This window comes from Cynocephalus volans, chromosome 4, assembly GCF_027409185.1.
Source record: "Cynocephalus volans isolate mCynVol1 chromosome 4, mCynVol1.pri, whole genome shotgun sequence".
Taxonomy (NCBI): Eukaryota; Metazoa; Chordata; class Mammalia; order Dermoptera; family Cynocephalidae; genus Cynocephalus; species Cynocephalus volans.
In genome coordinates, this window is record NC_084463.1 from 102,692,014 (window position 1) to 102,710,129 (window position 18,116).

The 18,116-nt window shown below is 45.5% G+C and overlaps 1 protein-coding gene across 2 annotated transcripts in view; it reads left to right on the plus strand.

The window, feature by feature from the left end:
• PGAP2 (post-GPI attachment to proteins 2) overlaps positions 1 to 18,116 on the plus strand; it is a 32,552-nt gene that overhangs the window by 10,832 nt on the left and 3,604 nt on the right. For both annotated transcript variants that reach the window (XM_063093075.1, XM_063093076.1), the window contains exons 2-4: positions 8,260 to 8,319; positions 8,887 to 9,004; positions 11,459 to 11,633. In XM_063093075.1, coding sequence (XP_062949145.1) covers positions 11,469 to 11,633 — 165 coding nt within the window. In that variant the 5' untranslated portion in view covers positions 8,260 to 8,319; positions 8,887 to 9,004; positions 11,459 to 11,468. The remainder of the gene's footprint in view (positions 1 to 8,259; positions 8,320 to 8,886; positions 9,005 to 11,458; positions 11,634 to 18,116) is intronic.

Below are 18,116 nucleotides of genomic sequence, written 5' to 3' on the forward strand. Positions count from 1 at the left end.
TAAAAATACAATACAAAAGATCAATCAAACAGTTGGTTTTATTAAAAATAAAACTGACAAACTATTAGCCAGACTAACCATGAAAAAAGAGAAGAGACCCAAATAAATCAGAAATGCAAAAGGAGACATTACAACTGATACCATCAAAATACAAAGGACCATCACAGACTATTATGAACAACCATATGCTAATGAATATGAAAACCTAGAGGAAATGGATCAATTCCTGGACATGTATGACCTACCAACACTGAACCAAGAAGAAATATGAAACCTAAATAGATCAATAACAAGAAATAAGACTGAATCAGTAATAAGAAGTCTCCCAACAAAGAAAAGCCCAGAACCAGATGGTTCTCCTGCAAAATTCTACCAAACATTTAGGGAAAACTAATACAATACTTCTAAAACTATTTCAGGAAATTAAAGTGGATGGCATTTTTCCAAACTCATACTATGAGGCCACCATTACCCTGATACCAAAACCAGGCAAGGACACAACAAAAAAGGAAAACTACAGCAGGCCAATATCCCTGATGAAACTAGATGTAAAAATTCACAATAAAATATTAGCAAACTGAATCCAACAGCACATCAAAAAGATTAAACAACATGGTCAAGAGGGATTTATTACAAGGATGCAAGGATGGCTCAACATATGTAAATCAATAAATGTAATATATCACATCAACAGAATGAAAGAAAAAAAACATGATCATCTTGATACACAGAAGAAGCATTTGGTAAAATCCAACATCCCTTCATGCTAAAAACTCTCAACAAATTAGGTACAGAGGAAAGTATCTTATCTTAGTACAATAAAGGCTGTATATGACAAAAGCACAGCTAACATCCTACTGAATAGGGAAAATCTGAAATTTTTTCTCCTGAGCACAGGAAGAAGACAAGGATGCCCACTCTCATCACTTATGCAACATAATACTAGAAGTCCTAGTCAGAGCAATTAGGCAAGGGAAAGAAATAAAGGGCATCCAAATTGGAAAGGAAGAAGTTGAATTGTCACTGTCTGCAGATGACATGATTTTATATAGAGAGAAACCTGAAGACTACCAAAAAATTCCTAGACGTGGTAAATAAACTTAGTGAAGTGGCAGGATACAAAACTGATATACAGAAATCAGTAGTATTTCTGTCCACCAATAATGAACTTGCAAAAAAAGAAAGCAATCCTATTTACAATGACAACAAAAAATAAAATAACTAGGAATGATTTTAACCAAGAAGGTTAAAGATTTCTACAGGGAAAACTATGAAGCACCAATTAAATAAAGAAACACTACACCCCACAAAAAAAAAAAAAAAAAGGAGAGAGAGAAATTAAAGAAGACCCACAAAAATGGAAAGACATCCCACACTCATGGGTTGGAAGAATCAATATCATCAAAATGACTATTCTACCCAGAGTGATCTACAGATTCAATGCAATTCCCATCAAACTACCAATAACATACTTTACAGAAATAGAAAAAAACAATTCAAAATTTATATGGAACAAGAGACCTTGAATAGCCAAAGCAATCCTGAGCAAAAGAACAAAGCGGGGCATCACACCCCCTGACTTCAAAATGTACTACAAAGCTGTAGTAATCAAAACAGCATGATACTAGCACAAAAACAGACACATAGACTAATGCAACAGAACAGAGAATTCAGAAATAATTGCTCCTGAGCCGGGGCAGTGGGGGGCCAAGGGCCTCGGCCATGCCCCTCCCCCCCATCCCTGACATCCACAACCAGCCCAGTGACAACCACCGAGCTGCCTCTGGAAGTCCCCTGGTCTCCTGTGCAGAAATGACAGGGGTGCCACGGGCCTTCTTCCAACCTATTTCCTTCCCCTTTCCTCTCTCCGCCTCCCCTCGAACTGCTCCACAACATCTTAGAATGTAAAAAAATAATATTAATAAATAAATTTTAAAAAGTTAAAAAAGAAATAAATCCATGTAACTGCAGCCAACTGATTTTCAACAAAGAAGTCAAGAATATATGTTGAGGAAATGACAGTCTCTTCAATAAACGGTGCTGGGAAAATTGGAGATCCATATGCAGAAGAATAAAACTAGACACCTATCTTTCAACACATACCAAAATCAACTCAAAATGGATTAAAGACTTAACTGTAAGACCCAAAACTACAAATCTTCTAGAAGAAAACACAAGAGAAACACTTCAGGACATAGGACTTGGCAAAGATTTTATGAAGACTTCTAATGTACAGGCAACAAAAGCAAAAATAAATGGGGTTATATCAAACTAAAAATCTTATGTGCAGGAAAGGAAACAGTCAACAGAACAAAATGACAACCTGTAGAATGGCAGAAAATATTTGCAAACTATGCATCTGACAAGGGATTGATGTCCAGAATATACAAAGAACTCAAAAACTCAATAATAATAAAAGAAAAAAACCCACAAATAATCCCATTTAAAAATGGGCAAATGAACTAAATAGACATTTCTCAAAATACATACAAATGGCCAACAGGCATATGAAAAAATGCTAAACATCACTAATCATGAGAGAAATGAAAATGAAAACCACAATGAGGTATCATCTCACCCCAGTTGGAATGGCTATTATCAAAAAGGGAAAATAAAAGATGCTGGCGAGGATGCAGAGAAAGGGGAACTCTTACACATTGTTGATGGGAATGTAAATTAATACAGCCATTATGGAAAACAGTATGGAGATTTCTCAAAAAACTACAGATAAAACTGCTATATGATCCTTCAATCCCACTATTGGATATGTATCCAAAGGAATGGAAATCAACATGTCAAAGGGATACCTGCAGTTCTGTGTTTATCGTAGCTGTGTTCACGATAGCCAAGGGTTGGAACCAACCTAAATATACATCAGCAGATGGCTGGATAAAGAAAATGTGGTATATTTACACAATGGAATGCTACTCAGCCATAAAAAAGAATGAAATTCTGCCAATTGCAGCAGCATGAGTGATGCTAGAGAAAATTATGTTAAGTAAAATTAGCCAGACACAGAAAGAGAAATGCCACATATTCTTACTCATATATGAAAGCTAAAAAGGTTGATCTCATAGAAGTAGAGAGTAGAAGAAAAAAAAAGTAGAGAGTAGAATCGTGATTACTAGAGATGTAAGGGGAGGGGGGAAAGGGGATTGGGAGAATGTGGTCAGTGGATACAAAATCGTAGAGAGATAGAATAAAATCTAGTGTTCTATAGCAATATAGGGACACTACAACCCACAACAAATTACTGTATAACTTTCAAGTAGCTAGTGGAGAGGATGATGAATGTTCCCAGCACAAAGAAGTGACAAATGTTTGAAGTGATGGATATGCTAAACACCCTCATATGATCATTGCACACAGCATAAGTGTAACCAAATATCATATTGTACTCCATAAATATGTACAGTTATCATGGGTCAATTTAGAAATAATAAAAGGATAGGTCTGACCAGTTAGGTCAGTTGGTTAGAGCACTGCCTTGAAACACCAAGGTCCAGGGTTCAGATCCCTGTACTGGCCAGCTGCCAAAAAATAAATAAATGAAATAAAATTGCAATCAAAGAAATAATAAAAAGAAAAAAAATTTCAGAGACAGAGTAGTTTATAGATTACCAGAAAAGGGGTAGGGGGAGAAATGATGAGAAATTATTGCTTAATAGGTACAGAGTTTATGTTTAGGATGATTAAAAAGTTTTGGAAACAAATAGAGATAGTGGTTACATGGCATTGTGAATGTAATTAATTCCACACAATTGTATGTTTAAAAATGCTTAAAATGGAAATTCTTATGTTATATATGTTTTACCACAATAAGAATAAAAAGTGAACAATTCAGTGGCATGTAGTACATTCACAATGTTGCACAACTACGATCTCTATCTAGTACCAAACATTTCCATCACTACAAAGTAAATCCCTTTAGCCATTAAGCAGTATCTCCCTGTTTCCATCTTTCTCCAGCCCTGTTAATCACCAATCTGCGTTTTTGTCTCAATGTATTTATCTACTCTGGATGTTTTATATGAATGAATCATACAGTACGTGGCCTTTTGTGTCTGGCTTCTTTCACTTAGCATGTTTTCAAGGTTTCTCTGGGTTACAGCATATGTCAGTACTTCATTCATTTTTATGGACAAATAATATTCCATTGTATGGATATTCTACATTTTGTTTGTTCATTGGTTGGTAAACATTTGGGGTGTTTCCATCTTTTGGGTATTATGAATAGTGCTTATGTTCATAATGCCTGTACATGTACCTGAGTACCTGTTTTCAGTTTTTTGGGGTATATAACTAGGAGTGGAATTATGGGGTCGTACGATAAGTCTATTTTTAAACCTTTTAGGAACTGCCAAACTGTATTCCAAAGTGGCCATACATTCCCACCAGCAATATGTGAGGGTTCCAATTTCTCTGCATCCTTGTCAACACTTATTTCCTTTTTTTTTTTTTTTTAATTATACTCATTCTACATGTTGTGAAGTGATAGCTCCTTGTGGTTTTGATATGCATTTCCCTAGTGACTAATGATGTTGAATATATTTTCAATGCTTATTGGCCATTTATATCTCTCCTTTCTTGCATTCCTTTGGATTATCCCATTTTTTCTTCTGTATCAGTTTGGAAGTTAAATCTCTTTTTCTATCACTGTTATTTTAATGATCTCCCTAGAAATTGCCACATACATTTTTAACTTACCAAAGTGTCACGCCAATCAATACCTTGATAGGAATTGTGGAGTTTGCTGAGATGGAGGGGGAAACTGAGGACATTCCAGGCCAGATGAACAGGGAAAACAAAAGTGTCCGGTCAGGAAAGAGCTCATTGGATCCAGGAGTGCAAACTGGGACTTCCTCCTAGAAGTGAAAGGGGAGCCAAAGAAAGTTCTACAGAACAATGAAGGTTTAATTACTGTTTGAGTCAGAGTGGGACTAGAGCAAGATGAGCCTGGGGTGGGTAGCTTAAAGCCATTTAAAAAGAATATCTTGGGGGCCGAGCCCGTGGCGCACTCGGTAGAGTGCTGCGCTGGGAGCGCGGCGACGCTCCCGCCGCGGGTTCGGATCCTATATAGGAATGACCGGTGCACTCACTGGCTGAGTGCCGGTCACGAAAAAATGACAAAAAAAAAAAAAAAAAAAAAAAAAGAATATCTTGGTTATGAATAAGGTCTCTGAGCATAGAACAAAGAATAACTCCTCCTCTACCCAGAAAGAGCACTGATTTTCCTGATGCCTTCTGGGAGGCAGGGGCAGAGTTTGGCCTGAAGCTGGATGCCTTCAGCACTGTGTGCTTCCCTGTCTGTTTACCTACCCCAGCCATGCACACTCCATCCCCTACCCCTAGCAGTTGTTCTTCAAAGGCCTTTCTTGCAGTACATCTCTGCTTGACCTATGTAAATACTGCTCATCTTTCAAAACCCAGTTCAATTAAATCAACCCAACAAATATTTTCTGAGTCCATACTGTTTTCCTGTCCCTGGGCTAAGATGAAAGATTAAGAAGTGAATGAAACAGGTGGGGGTTCCATCCTTAGATGAGCACCCAGAAAGTTGGGGAGACAGACATGCAACAAATGATTTTGCGTCCTTGTAATCAGACCCCCAATAAAGGTATGAGAGAAAGCCATCTAATACTGGCTATGGAGTGATGGGGTGCGGGGGCAGTGGGCAGATCATGAGGTCTGGGGGAAGATGAGGAAGTTGAACAAAGCTTCATGGAAGAGAGGAGTGTAGCAAGAGTGTAAAATTTGTGATTACTGGAGTAGAGGATGGCCAGATTATGAGGGATGTTGAATAACCACACTAAGGAATTTGCTTTTTATCCTAAGAGCTATGGGGAGTTGCTAAATAATTTATTTGCAGCAAAGGAGGGACATGGTCAAGAGTTTAAGAAAAGCCAATGTGTTTCAGAAGAGCCAGGGTGGTTGTAATGGGGAGGATGATGGAGAGACAGGAGGGCAAGGAGACCAGTGAAGGAGATCTCCTATAGGAAGCTTTCCTTGACAACTACATCTCACATTCTCTTCCTCTCTTCTGACCCCCACTTCTATACTGTCCCTGTGCTTCTGGGAGCTGGAACATCCCTGTGAACAAACGCTCAGTCTGCTTGTGGGTGTCCGGTATGTATGTGTGGACAGGGAGGATGGAGCAGTGATTGTGGCTAAAGCTGGAAAACGGTGGTGCTGTTTCAGGCAAAGGCCTCTCTGGGGTATGTCTAGACACCAGGCAAACCCACCAGAAGGGCTGAAGACACCAGAAATCCTCAACATCATCAGCAGCTACTTGGACAGTGGTCAACACCAATTCAGCAAACACTGAGTGCCTACTCAATGAGGGCGAACCTAGGTGCTTAGATGCTTGTTTAACTTCTTTATCTGAACACTGGATTTCATCAAATTTACCTCACCAGATTATTAAGAAAATCAAATAAGAGAGCGTACATAAAGTTCCTGGCACATAGTGAGAGCCCATTCTTTTCTTCTATTTTTCCTCATATAAATCAAGGTAGGTGAGACTTTCAAATTGAGAGTGGAATAAACAGATATGGGGAGGGTAAGTGACAGCCAAGGTCAGACGGTTCAGAAAAGACTAAGACAGGACAAGTTCAGACTGTAGCTTACACGTCTGACTGTAATGACCATCATATATTGAGTACTTCCCATGTGCCTAGCATGCTGCTATGTTACCTCTAAATCTCACAACAACCCCATAATGTGGGTATTGCTAAAACTGCTTTACAGATGAGGAAACAGGTTCAGGGCTGTATGGTCAATTGCCCACATTGCCCAAATCACCAGAGAATTAAAGGCAAGATTAGAGCACCTCAAGGTACAGGCATTGGGGGTAGTCTAGAGGCATGGAGAAGGTACCCAGCCTTGGGGAATGGTACTTAGGGCTAAGGGAACAGACAAGAAGTCAAGATAGAGAACAAGGGCCAGGAGCAGTCACCCCTGCCTGAGTTGGAACTAAACAGAGAGGATGATGGGAAGCCCCAAAGCAGAAAACCTGAGTCTAGTTGGCAAAATTGGAAGGAGGTGGTTCTTTGAGTAAAGTTTTACTAATCCATTTGCTCTGAGACTTTAAAGAATAGGATGGGGGAGAATTCAAAGACTAGAAAAGTAGTTTTTAGAATAAGACGTTTTTTCCAGACTTGGAACTTCCCCCATTCCCAGTATCCAAGATATCTCTGGGCACCCTACCCCATTGCTCAGCCTAGGGCCTGTCACACAGAGAGCCTTGGTTAAGTGAGTGAACAAGAGTGAGTGCATGAAAAATGACTCTGGCAAATTATTCAAGAAATTTAAGCCTCTGTTTCCCATTCTGCAAAATGCAGTTATAGCTACCTCGTGGGATTAATAGTATTCGTGATTAAGGGAATGACCTCAGGTGCCAGACTCAAATCTTGGTTCTGAAATTTACTAGCTGTATGAGTAGGTAACTTACCTTCTCTGTTTTCCATTGGTAAAATGAAGATATTAATACTATTTACCTCATAGGGTTTTTTGAGGATTAAATGAGATAACTCATAAAAAGAAAAGACATAGTGGGTGCTCAGAATGTGTTAATTATTACTATGAGGATTTATATGGGAGGATATTTTTATTTATTTATTTACTTACTTATTTATTTATGATGGCTGGCTAAATAAATGGGAGGATTTAGATGTGAAGATAACCACATCTATCTCAGAGGTCTTCCGCCCCCTGCAGGTGCTCTGATAACCCCTCAGTGTACCTGCAGGAGAGATTATTGGTCTCTTCACTCTTCTCTATTGTTGGGGTAGGATGGTATTTGCAAAGGGAGCTAGGGGTCCGCCCTCAAGTTCCCTTATGGGTTAGTAAGGGTCAGAGTGGGAAGGGACCCCTGAGAGCTGATTTGTGGGGATCAACTCTGTCATTGTGGGGAGAGACCCAAGGCTGGGGCCAAGATCCTCTCCCTGTGCTATGTCATACAGAACAGGGTGCCCTCTCCTGATCAAAGGCGGGAACAGCACTGGCCCAGAGTTTTTGGGGTACGCCTTACCTGATTTCACTACCTGCAATCTGCCCTTCCCTTTGTTGAAATGTGCCCAACCGGCTCTGGGGAGCAAAGTTTGGGGGAGGGGTGCCGAGGCTGGGACAAAACTGGCTTAATGTTTCAGAAGGCCGAGGCTGGATAATTCGGTTACAGTGGGGGTGGAGGGCAGGAGAGACTGGGGTCAGGGAATAGATAAATCGGAACCTTATTAAATTAATTTTATGTTCTTTCAACAGGTGATGGAACACAGCCGAGAGTAAGGTGACAAGGTGGCTTGTCCAACATGTCGAAGCCAGGTGTCCAGGGCTCTTTCGGCTGCCCTCACGCAGCCGGAATTAGTGGGACAGAGCGGGGCTGGACATGCATGGCCTGAGGAAACGACAGTTAGGGGGAGAGCAAGGGCTTGCGGACCCTGAAGCGGCGAGGAGCCAGCAGAGGGCTGTGTGCCTTTTCCTCCCTAAGTTCCGCCCCAAGCGCGCCAGTCCCGCCCCCATCGTTCCCGCTCCGGCCGGCCCCGCTGCCGCTAACCCCCAGCCCGGCCGGGGCTCCCCCCGACCGGGTTCCCCTGGCTGCTGGCCTGCGCTGGCACGGCCTCCTTGCTACTACCGCCTGAGTGAGTATGGGGACGGGTGTGCTGGGCCGCCGGTAGCGTCACTGGGAGGAGCACGGCCATGCGGTGCGGCTTCCGCAGGGCAGGGCCCTAAGCTCCCGGGGTCCGGGGGCTTGGCCTCCTCCTTCACACGCTCAGTATCTGAGGAACTGCTGCTGTCTGGACTTGCTGAGCTTACCCCCGCCTCGTGTTGTCCCCTCCCCAACATGAGGCTGGGCGTGCAGGGCTGATCTCTCCCTTCTTCCCTCCTCAGGGCCTCCTGCTCAGGATCCCTCCTATGTGTGGCAGATGGAGGCGTGGAGGGCGGGGCTTGGAACCTGATAGACTAGTTTGGAATCCCAGCTCTGCCTGTTATTAGCCTGTGACCTTGAGTAAGTGTTTTTAACCTCTCTGAACCTCCCGTTACCTCTTCTGCAAAATAGAAACATACAGGCTATAGTGCCTACCTCATAGAATTAATAGCGAGGACTAAAAGAGACAATGTATATCAAGTGTTGAGCAGGGTGCCTCGTACTCAGCAGGCACCCAGTAAATGTGGATTTGGAGTGGAAGCTGAGATCTCTAGGGACTTTGGAGATGAGGTAGGGATACTCTTAAGAAAGCAGTTTTCTACTAAGTAGTACCTGTGAGGAAGCTAGAGCAGTCTGGGGGCTGAACAGCGGCCCTTCAGGTAATAAGCTGCCTGACTTGAGGTTTGGAGGAGTAGAATGACCGAGTTGGAGAGGCCTTAGAAGTAATCTAAACCACGTGATCCCTTGGTGGGTTAGCTCAGTTGGTTATGGTGTGGTGTTACAACACCAAAGTCAGGGGTTCAGGTATGGGTACCAGTAGGCCACCCAAAAAAACAAAAAGAATGCATTTATGACATCATTTAGGCTCAGTTGGTCAGAGCACAGCCTTATAACACCAAAGGTCACAGGTTTGGATCCCCCACACTGGCCAGCCATCAAAAAAATAAAAAGAAAAAAGAAAACACATGATCCCTATGTTGTACAACTGTGGAAACAGGCCCAGAGTGGATAGGTGGCTTTCCCAAGGTCACACATCTAAAAGGGAGGGCAGGCATATCTCCAAGAAGTGGGACAGAATTGTCCCTTAAATCTCCTTATCTCCCTCCCTGCTTTGGGCAGTGCCTATTCATTTCCCGAAGATCTGATCTTCAATTTGGAGATCTCAGTGGTTCCTTCAAGGAGGGAAATTGGGAGGGGGAACTAGTGCTACTGCAATTGCAGTCTGCGTTTGTGCTGGGTGGTACTCCCCATTTAGGGCCCTGAGGAATTTACAGTCCACTTAGGGATGATCCAGGGAATGTGTTTGATTTGGGAGGGTCACCAGAGCCACTTCCAATCCCCAGGAGATCCCTGACCCCATAAAAGGGAGAGAAGAACTTGAGCAATTGGGGCAGGCTGCCTGACATGGCCTGGCAGAGAGGTAGGTGGGGGAACATGGATGAGAATGAAGAGGTGTATTCACCTGGCTTGTTCTGGAATGCCAGGAGGCCAGGGTTCTTCCTGAGGGTGGGATTAGAGGGGAGACTCCTGAGGGTGGAACCAGGAAGAGTTGGGATTTGATTTGGCAAGACCTTTGAGCCCAGAGGGGCTGGTTCTTTATGTATCTGGAGCCAGCCCTAACTTGGCAACAAGAAGCCTAAATTCCAGGGATGGCTTTCTCTTAGGTTCAGCATATTGCTTTGAGGAAAGGCCTTTCTTTCTGCATCTCGGTTTCTTATTTTTACAATGGGAACAGGGCTGACTGGCTTATCTATGTAGGGTTTGGTTTTTCCTTTTCTTCCTCCTATGGACAGGTACGCCTCCCCTCTCTCATTCCAGTTCTAACCTGAGTTTCCTGCCCAGAGCTCTGACCCAAAGAGGAAGGAGTCCAGGAAGGCCAGAGTTGAAGTGTGTAACTCTGTGGGTCACACATCTCCCTATTGCTGGCCCTTCCACCTATTTGCTATGTGACCTTGAGCAGATTCCTGTCTCAACTTCCCCCTCTGTACACTGAGAGGGCTGGGCTGGGATTGTTGGTGTATACTTAGCTATTATAGTTCCTGACTTTACATACCCTTGTCTGAGGGGGAAATCACAGTCTTCAGGAGGCTTCACATAATCTCAGGAGGGAGGCAGACAGTCCCCTGAGCACTGGGAAGCTTCCAGAAGCTGACCAAGCAGCTCTTTCCAGCAAACAGCAAGCCCAGGCTAGCGCCAGGCCTGATTCTGCAAAGCCTTTCACCCTCAGAGCACGTGAGACAGCAGGCAGGGACAAGCAGGGGATCAAGGTTCTGTCGGTTTCTATGGAGTCCCTGCTGCTGTGGACTGCAGTGCAGACACACAGAACACACAGAGCCTGGGAAGGGACTGAAGGTGCACAAGGGCCCTGGGCTGGTGGGTGAAGCAATGAGAGAGGCCCTGAAGCCTGGAAGATGGGCCTGAGGGTTAAAGTCCCAGGGGAGGAGATGGGCCATTCTGTCTACTGGTAGGTTTTAGGGTTGATTATGGAAACAAGGAGAGACTAGTTAAATTAGCCCCTTAGTCCTAGGCCAGTCAGTCCAGGAAGAGAGGTGAGAAGTTCTCCCAATCTATTTAAGCTTCATCCCAGCACAGATTTGGTTAATTGTTTTTCCTCTGAAATTGAGGTTGAATGTTGTGTTGGGATTTTGAGTCAGTCTTCCTCATCCAGGGCAGGAACTGTCCAAGTTTAGGTGACTTCCTTCTCAGACTCCCCACCCCATAGCACAGCAAAAAGACTGAGCACAAGGGCTGATTTCACCATTGAGTCCCAGCCCTTCTGCCTGAGGCCCTGACAGCATGCCACTCCATCCCCAGGTCTGACAAGATGTACCAGGTTCCACTGCCACTGGACAGGGATGGGACCCTGGTCCGGCTCCGCTTCACCCTGGTGGCCCTGGTCACAGTCTGCTGTCCACTTGTCGCCTTCCTGTTCTGCATCCTCTGGTCCCTGCTCTTCCACTTCAAGGAGACAACGGCCACACACTGTGGGGTAGGGCTTGGGGGGATACTGATGCCTCATCTTCAGGCCCATCTGGATCTTTTTTGGATTTTGATTCTGTTTTAATAGGATTAGCTAGCTCTCCAGTGGGATTCATCAAAAAAGTTGGGCTACTGGGGGATGCCTGCAAATTGAAGTCTCAAGGATTATTCTTCCTCCATCTTTCATGAAGGTTCTAGGGGCTGGAGTCATTGAAGTTGGGCAGCCCCAGAACCCAGAACCCAATCCTTACTTCATAGAGGGGCAAATTCAGGAGCCCCAGGGTTTTCTGGGGGGTGGAGAGAGAACAGGACTGGACTAGAGGGCATTTTGGGCCTCTTAGTATGGCACTGTGGCCTGTGCCTGTCTCTGGGAATGTGATTGTGTGTGTATGTGTGTATGTGTGTGTGTATGATTGTGAGGGACGTGACTATATAATGGCTTTGAGTGGGGTATGTTTGTAAGAGTTATATATCTGTGCCTGTATGTATGGGGACCTGACTATGTGTATATATACGTGTTCTGAGGTGGGCCCTATAGATGGCCATGCACCGTGTAGACAGGGATATGGGGTGCTAGGCCAGGAAGAAAGATGTGAGAATTCTTTCTTTGTAGGATATTGGACTGAATGGGGTGAGAACTGTGTTGGCTTCTGTTATATTCCCAGTTTACCCACTGACTGTATTACCTGAGTCAACAGAGACTGAGCCTCAGTTTTCCTGTGTCTAAAATGAGTTTGATAATTCCTGTTCTGTTCCTTCCTGGGGCTAGCGTGGACCTCTTTGTAAAAGAAGGATGGGAAGGTGGTTTGAGGAGGGTGAAGGGTGAAGAGCAGAAGGAGGAGGAGGAAGAGGAGATGGTCAGGTTGGAAGGCAAGGCACGGGATAATGTTAGCCTAGGGGCTCTAGATGGAGAAGAGGCAGGGCCTGAACATAGACCCTTGGGCTTTCCTTAGAGAAAGTCCAGAAGGCACCCAGCTAGCTCAGTCTCCGCCTTCTTATAAAGAGCATCTGCTCCAGAGAAAGAGCTAGGACTAGGAGTGGGGTCTGGCTGGGAGTATAGAGTGGAGGTCCACTTCTTTTGTTCATATGACTTGAAGTTTCCCCTCCTCCTGATTTGTCAGTGGGTAGATATGAGCCTTGAGCTGTGGGCAGCACCCTGTCTGATGAGACCTGGGGTTTGGAGGTATCAGAAGGAACAGGACTGGAAAAAAAGGGGGTGGCTACGTGATCAGAAGGAGGGATCATTCTTTCCTGACCCAGTGCTGACTTCAGCTAATGCATCAAATGTTCCTATTACATGGCCAACTCCTGTTCATCCTGTAAAACTCTGCCCAGGTGTCTCCTCCTCTGAAAAGCTTTCCCCAGCCTTTGGGGCAAACTTAATCACTTCCTCCTCTGGGTGCCCACAATTCCCTGTGTCATCGCTCATACAGTTTTATTATATCATATTTGTACCTGTCTTCTCCAACAGACTGGAATATCCTTGAGGGTAGGCACTACATTTGAGTCAGAAAGTATATGTTGAATAAATGGATAGGACCCCCTAGACGAGTGCCCGGGAAAAGGAAGGCATGATATAAGGCAGTTGTAGTCCAAACAAAATGATATTTGTATGGCATGTAGAGTTAAACAGAGTATGCTGTTTGCTCTGTCCCTTTGTGTCTGGCCCCGGAGACTAATGGGATCAGTACCTGCAGCATACCTTGTACACCTACTATGTATTCTTGGCATATGAGTTAGGGAACTAAGACATAAGTAAGTTGCTGGAGGGGTACCTCACCCCTCTGGAGCAGTACTAGGCCTAGTGACCCTGGGGGTAGTTTGTTTGTTTTTTTTTTTTTTTTTTTTTCAACCTCTTGATGCAGCCTGAGCTGCCATTAGCTGTTTCTGCAAGGGTATAGGCTGGACACGGATATCTTTTTTTGCCTTAAAAAAAATTTTTTTTTCTTTTTTTTTTATTTTGTGGACACTAATATCTCATGTTCAGGCCTGTTTGGATCTCTTTTAGATCCTGATTCTATTGTCACAGAATTAGTTTTCCAATGGGGCCCAACAAATGTACTCAGTCCTGCTCCAACAAAAAAAAGGCAAGATCTCATTCTGCTTTCTCTCTTTCCCTTCCTAGAAATCTGCCTGTATCCCTGGACTCAATCCTCAGAAAGGTCCCTATCCCCCATCCCTGGCAAGGAAGCTGCTGCAGGCTGACCTTAGCCACTATCACTTCTTACCTTTACGGAGTGTTCTGGGGTTTGACATGGCCTTGTTGATCCTGGGAAGGCTGTGTGCCTGGCCAGGCGTGGAGAACTGGGCTCTGTGGGCGGGAGAGCCGGCCCTGAGGAGCTGGGGGTGGAACCCTCCAGTTTTAGAACAGTCTCAGTCTGGCTAGAGCCCTCAACTCAAGTCCTGGATTCTTCAGCACCCAGTGTGAGTGTTGCTTAGTGAGCCCCCCACCCCATCCCTGATGCAGAGCTGGATTAGTGAACTGGGGTCTCCTTAATGGAGGGAAGTGAGTCCCAAGGGGAGATTTGGTCCCAGGCCTTTTAATACAAAGTCATATCTGTCTGCCCCAGCTTGCCCCAGAAGGGAGCCCAGCTTGAGGGGTCATGGTGGTGGGGGAAGGGAGAGCTCTGCCAGGAGGAAGAAGGGAGTGGAAGAAACCCAGCTTCCTGGGTCTAGGTCTGACCTGGATAGAGACTTCCTGGGTCTGGTCCAGCACAGCAGGCTCAAGCTGAGTGGAGAAAGTACCCATGATTCTTGGATTCCCCCAGCCTTGTATTGGGTAATGTGGTCTCCTTGGAGGGGAAGGAGATAGGGGTCTGGGCCTGCATGGGGACCCTGGTATTTTGGGATCAGAGTATGCTGGCCTGAGGCTTGGATCATTCAGAGCCTGGGGGCGGGATGGCTTGCAGCCTGTGGCCCCATTGAAATAGGTTCTAGAGCACTCCCATTGTTCCTCGTTGAACTTGGGTGAGGAGCAGGAATGTGGTCAGACAGGGTCTGTAGGAGGGCCTTGGCAAGACTGAACCAAGGGTCCTTTGTCTAGGTTACTTGGCCTGAAGGAAGTCTTGACTTAAAGCCTTAAGCTATTAGGTGTCAAAAGGCCTTAGTCCTAGTGTTTGATCCTGGCATAGTTCTGGGCCTTAGTTTCCCCTTCTGTGGAATGGGAATAATAACTTTTCCACCTCTGACCCTTCTCCCGAGTGGCTGTGCAGGTCCTGAGAGTGAGGTGGGCTGTCAGAGGTCCCATGTCCAAGCCACTGGGAACCTCTATTCTCCAGGCTCTTCAAGAAGTGGACCTAGAGTATTGATGTGCCAAGGGGATTCCTAAGAGGTGACCCTGCTTGTCTCTGCTGCTGTTATCCAATCTCCCTCTGCTCCCGCTACTCTGCATTGTCTTCCTTTTTCCCTTAATGCCCTTTCTACCCTTTCTGCTTTGGCTCTTCCTTACACTCTGTGGAGCCAGCTTTGGAAAAGGCCCCACTTTCCCAGGCCCAGGCATCCCATCCGACCCAAAGTTGCGTCCCTCGCCCTGCTTGGGTCACTCCCTACAGGATGTTCTCTGCGGCCTCCCAGCCCTTGGACCCCGATGGGACTGTGTTCCGGCTCCGCTTCACAGCTATGGTCTGGTGGGTCATCACTTTCCCCATGTTCGGCTTCTTCTTCTGCATCATCTGGTCCCTGGTGTTCCACTTTGAGTACACTGTGGCCACTGACTGTGGGGTGAGTGCCAGGCTTCCTAGCATCTGGGTCAGGGCCAGGTCAGGAGATGATGGTAAGGGTGGAATTAGAGGGTAGGAGATAAGGTGGAGGGTCAGAGAGAGGAGAAAGGGGGATAAAAGGACAAAGGGAGGGGCAAGTCAGAATTAAGGGAAATCTGGGGGGAGAGACTCAGAGAGAGTACAGTCACAGTACTCCAAGAATTGGAAGAGGATTATAAAAAGTGGAAGGGCACAGGGTGTGGGGTGGAGGGGGTGATGGGGAAGGGAATGGGAATGGGCAGGATAGATCATGAGAAGGAGGAGGCTGAGGAAAGAACAGACTGGAAAGGAAGCCAGGACTGAGGAAATACAATGAAGCCAGGAGCGAGGAGAGGTAACAGGTGGCTTCAGCCCAGACTGACCTTGGAAGGTCCTCAGCCTTGCTCTGGGTCCTCAAGCTTTGTTTCTTGCACAGGCAGCCCCACACCCCACAACTTGTGTCCACTCAGGGCTCTGCCAGCCAGAAACCTGGATGGACTTCCTGCCTCCCAGATCTGTCCACTGGGCCTTTCCTGAGGGCCCAAGGGTAGAAAGAAGTTCTGTGTCACGGGCATGGAATTGAATATGGACTTGCCCTCAGCATCTCATTCCTGCAAGAGACAGCCCTTAGACAGACACAGCACAGTGAATTGAGATACCTATTGTGATAAAAGGGAGTATGGGGACTGTGGGACTCAGAGGAGGCACTTAACCCAGCTTGGACATTGGGGAAGACTTCCTTCCTGGAGGATGGGTCATTGTTGCTGTGGGGGTGAAGAAGGATCTTTGTGAATGCTGGGCTGAAAATCTTTGGATTTTGTACAGAGGGCAATGGAGAGCATTGAAAAGGCTTAAAGCAGGAAAGGGACATGATCACATTTGTGCTTTAGAAGATCATCCTGGTTCCTGAGTGGAGGATAGACTTAAGGGCAGGGGCAAGAGTAGGGAGACTAGTGAGGAGGCGAGTGCAGTTCATATTACTGGGGAGAACAGAACTATGATGGGAACTATGGGAATAGAGAGGAGGGAATGGAATCTAGAGAGGAGTAGCAAGTAAGATTGACAGGAATTGGAGTTTTTGTCCAGTTGACAAGGGGCAGGGAGCAGTAAGGTAAATAGAGAAGTCATCTGTAATTTGGGGGAAGTTTTACGAGAGGCCAAAGGAATGAATCTCTAATGGTGAAATCTAAGGTGCTATATGGGGGATTTTTTGAAACCCTTCCTTTATACCGTGTGAGTTTCTGATTTACTGCCCTGCAAAGAGGTTATCTAGGGGTTATCTACCCATTCTCAGAACTCTTAGCTCATGGGGAGGTTTGGGGTAAGCTGTAGACCTGGTCTCTGATAGTTTGTGATGTTGCTTGTTGCTGGCACAGTTGGTGAGTGGGGAACTTGTGTGCTGGGGATGGGAGTCGGGGTAGCGGTATATGTATGTACCTGATTTTGTGTGCATGTGTGTTTGTGTGTGTGTGCGCATGCGTGTGTGTACATATGATGGAAAAGACAATCTCTGCTCTTAGAATCCTGCCCCCACCCCTAATCTGAGAGGAGCTTGTAAAGACAAGACAGGCAGCCATAGGGCCCTAACTCTCTTCCTCCCGGGGCCTCCCCCAAACTCTGTATCATCTCTACCTGATACCTATTCCCAATACTGGTTAGGGTTCAGGGCCCTTGAATGCATTGGGCTCTCCCAGTCAGGCTTTAGATGGTGGTCGTGTTCCCCTTAAAGTAGCTAAGATTGGAAAAGAGTTTTCAGAATGAATATTCCAGGAAGTGAAGGCAAAACTCACTAACCCTAATCAGGGGAACATAGAGGCAGGAAAATCAAGTATGGAGACTTGGAGGTCTCAGAAGTGTGTGGTGAAGATATTGTTCCTGCCTCTCATGCAAAAGCAGTCTTTCCCGGGCCGAGCCTGTGGCACACTCGGGTGAGTGCGGCGCTGGGAGCGCGGCGACACTCCCGCTGCGGGTTCGGATCCTATATAGGAATGGCCGGTGCACTCACTGGCTGAGTGCCGGTCACGAAAAAGACAAAAAAAAAAAAAAAAAGCAGTCTTTCCCATGCTCAGTGGTCATGTAGCTCATAGCTTCTCTACAGGCTTTTCAGGGAAGTTTGTATTCTAAAACCCATCACTTGGAAAAATAAAATAAACATTACAAAAGGAAAGAAAAGAAAATGCTACATAGGTTAAAAAAAAATAAATTAAATAAAAAATTTTAAAAAAGCAGTCACTTGGGGCTGGCCAGTTAGCTCAGTTGGTTAGATCATAGTGCTGATAACACCAAGGTCCAGGGTTCAATCCCTGTATCGGCCAGCTGCCAAAAAATTTTAAAAAGTCATTACTTATTGCACCCACTGTGTACCAGACACTGCAGATGCTTTGTATACATGATATTTAGAATTCAGAATCAGCCTACAAGGTAGGAGGTGTTATATCCATTTTACCAGTGAGGAAATCGGAGTTCAGAGAGGTGAAGTGACTTGCTCAAGGTCACCCAGCTAATAAAGGCAGAGCTGGGATGCAGACCCAGCTTCGTGCAGCTTCAAAGCCTCCATGCTGCCTCTTCACTGATTACTCAGAGTGAATATCTGAGCCTGGTCTTAAGCTATGGTATCTCAAGCCATGGCCATGAGAGCGGCATCATCTCTCAGAGAGTTCTGCGCTTAGCTTCCTCTGACAGTGCTGAGGTGAATATATCTCCTTTTTTTGTGGAGGCTGTGAAGCCCCTGGCTAGCCCTCCCGAAGGCCCACCTT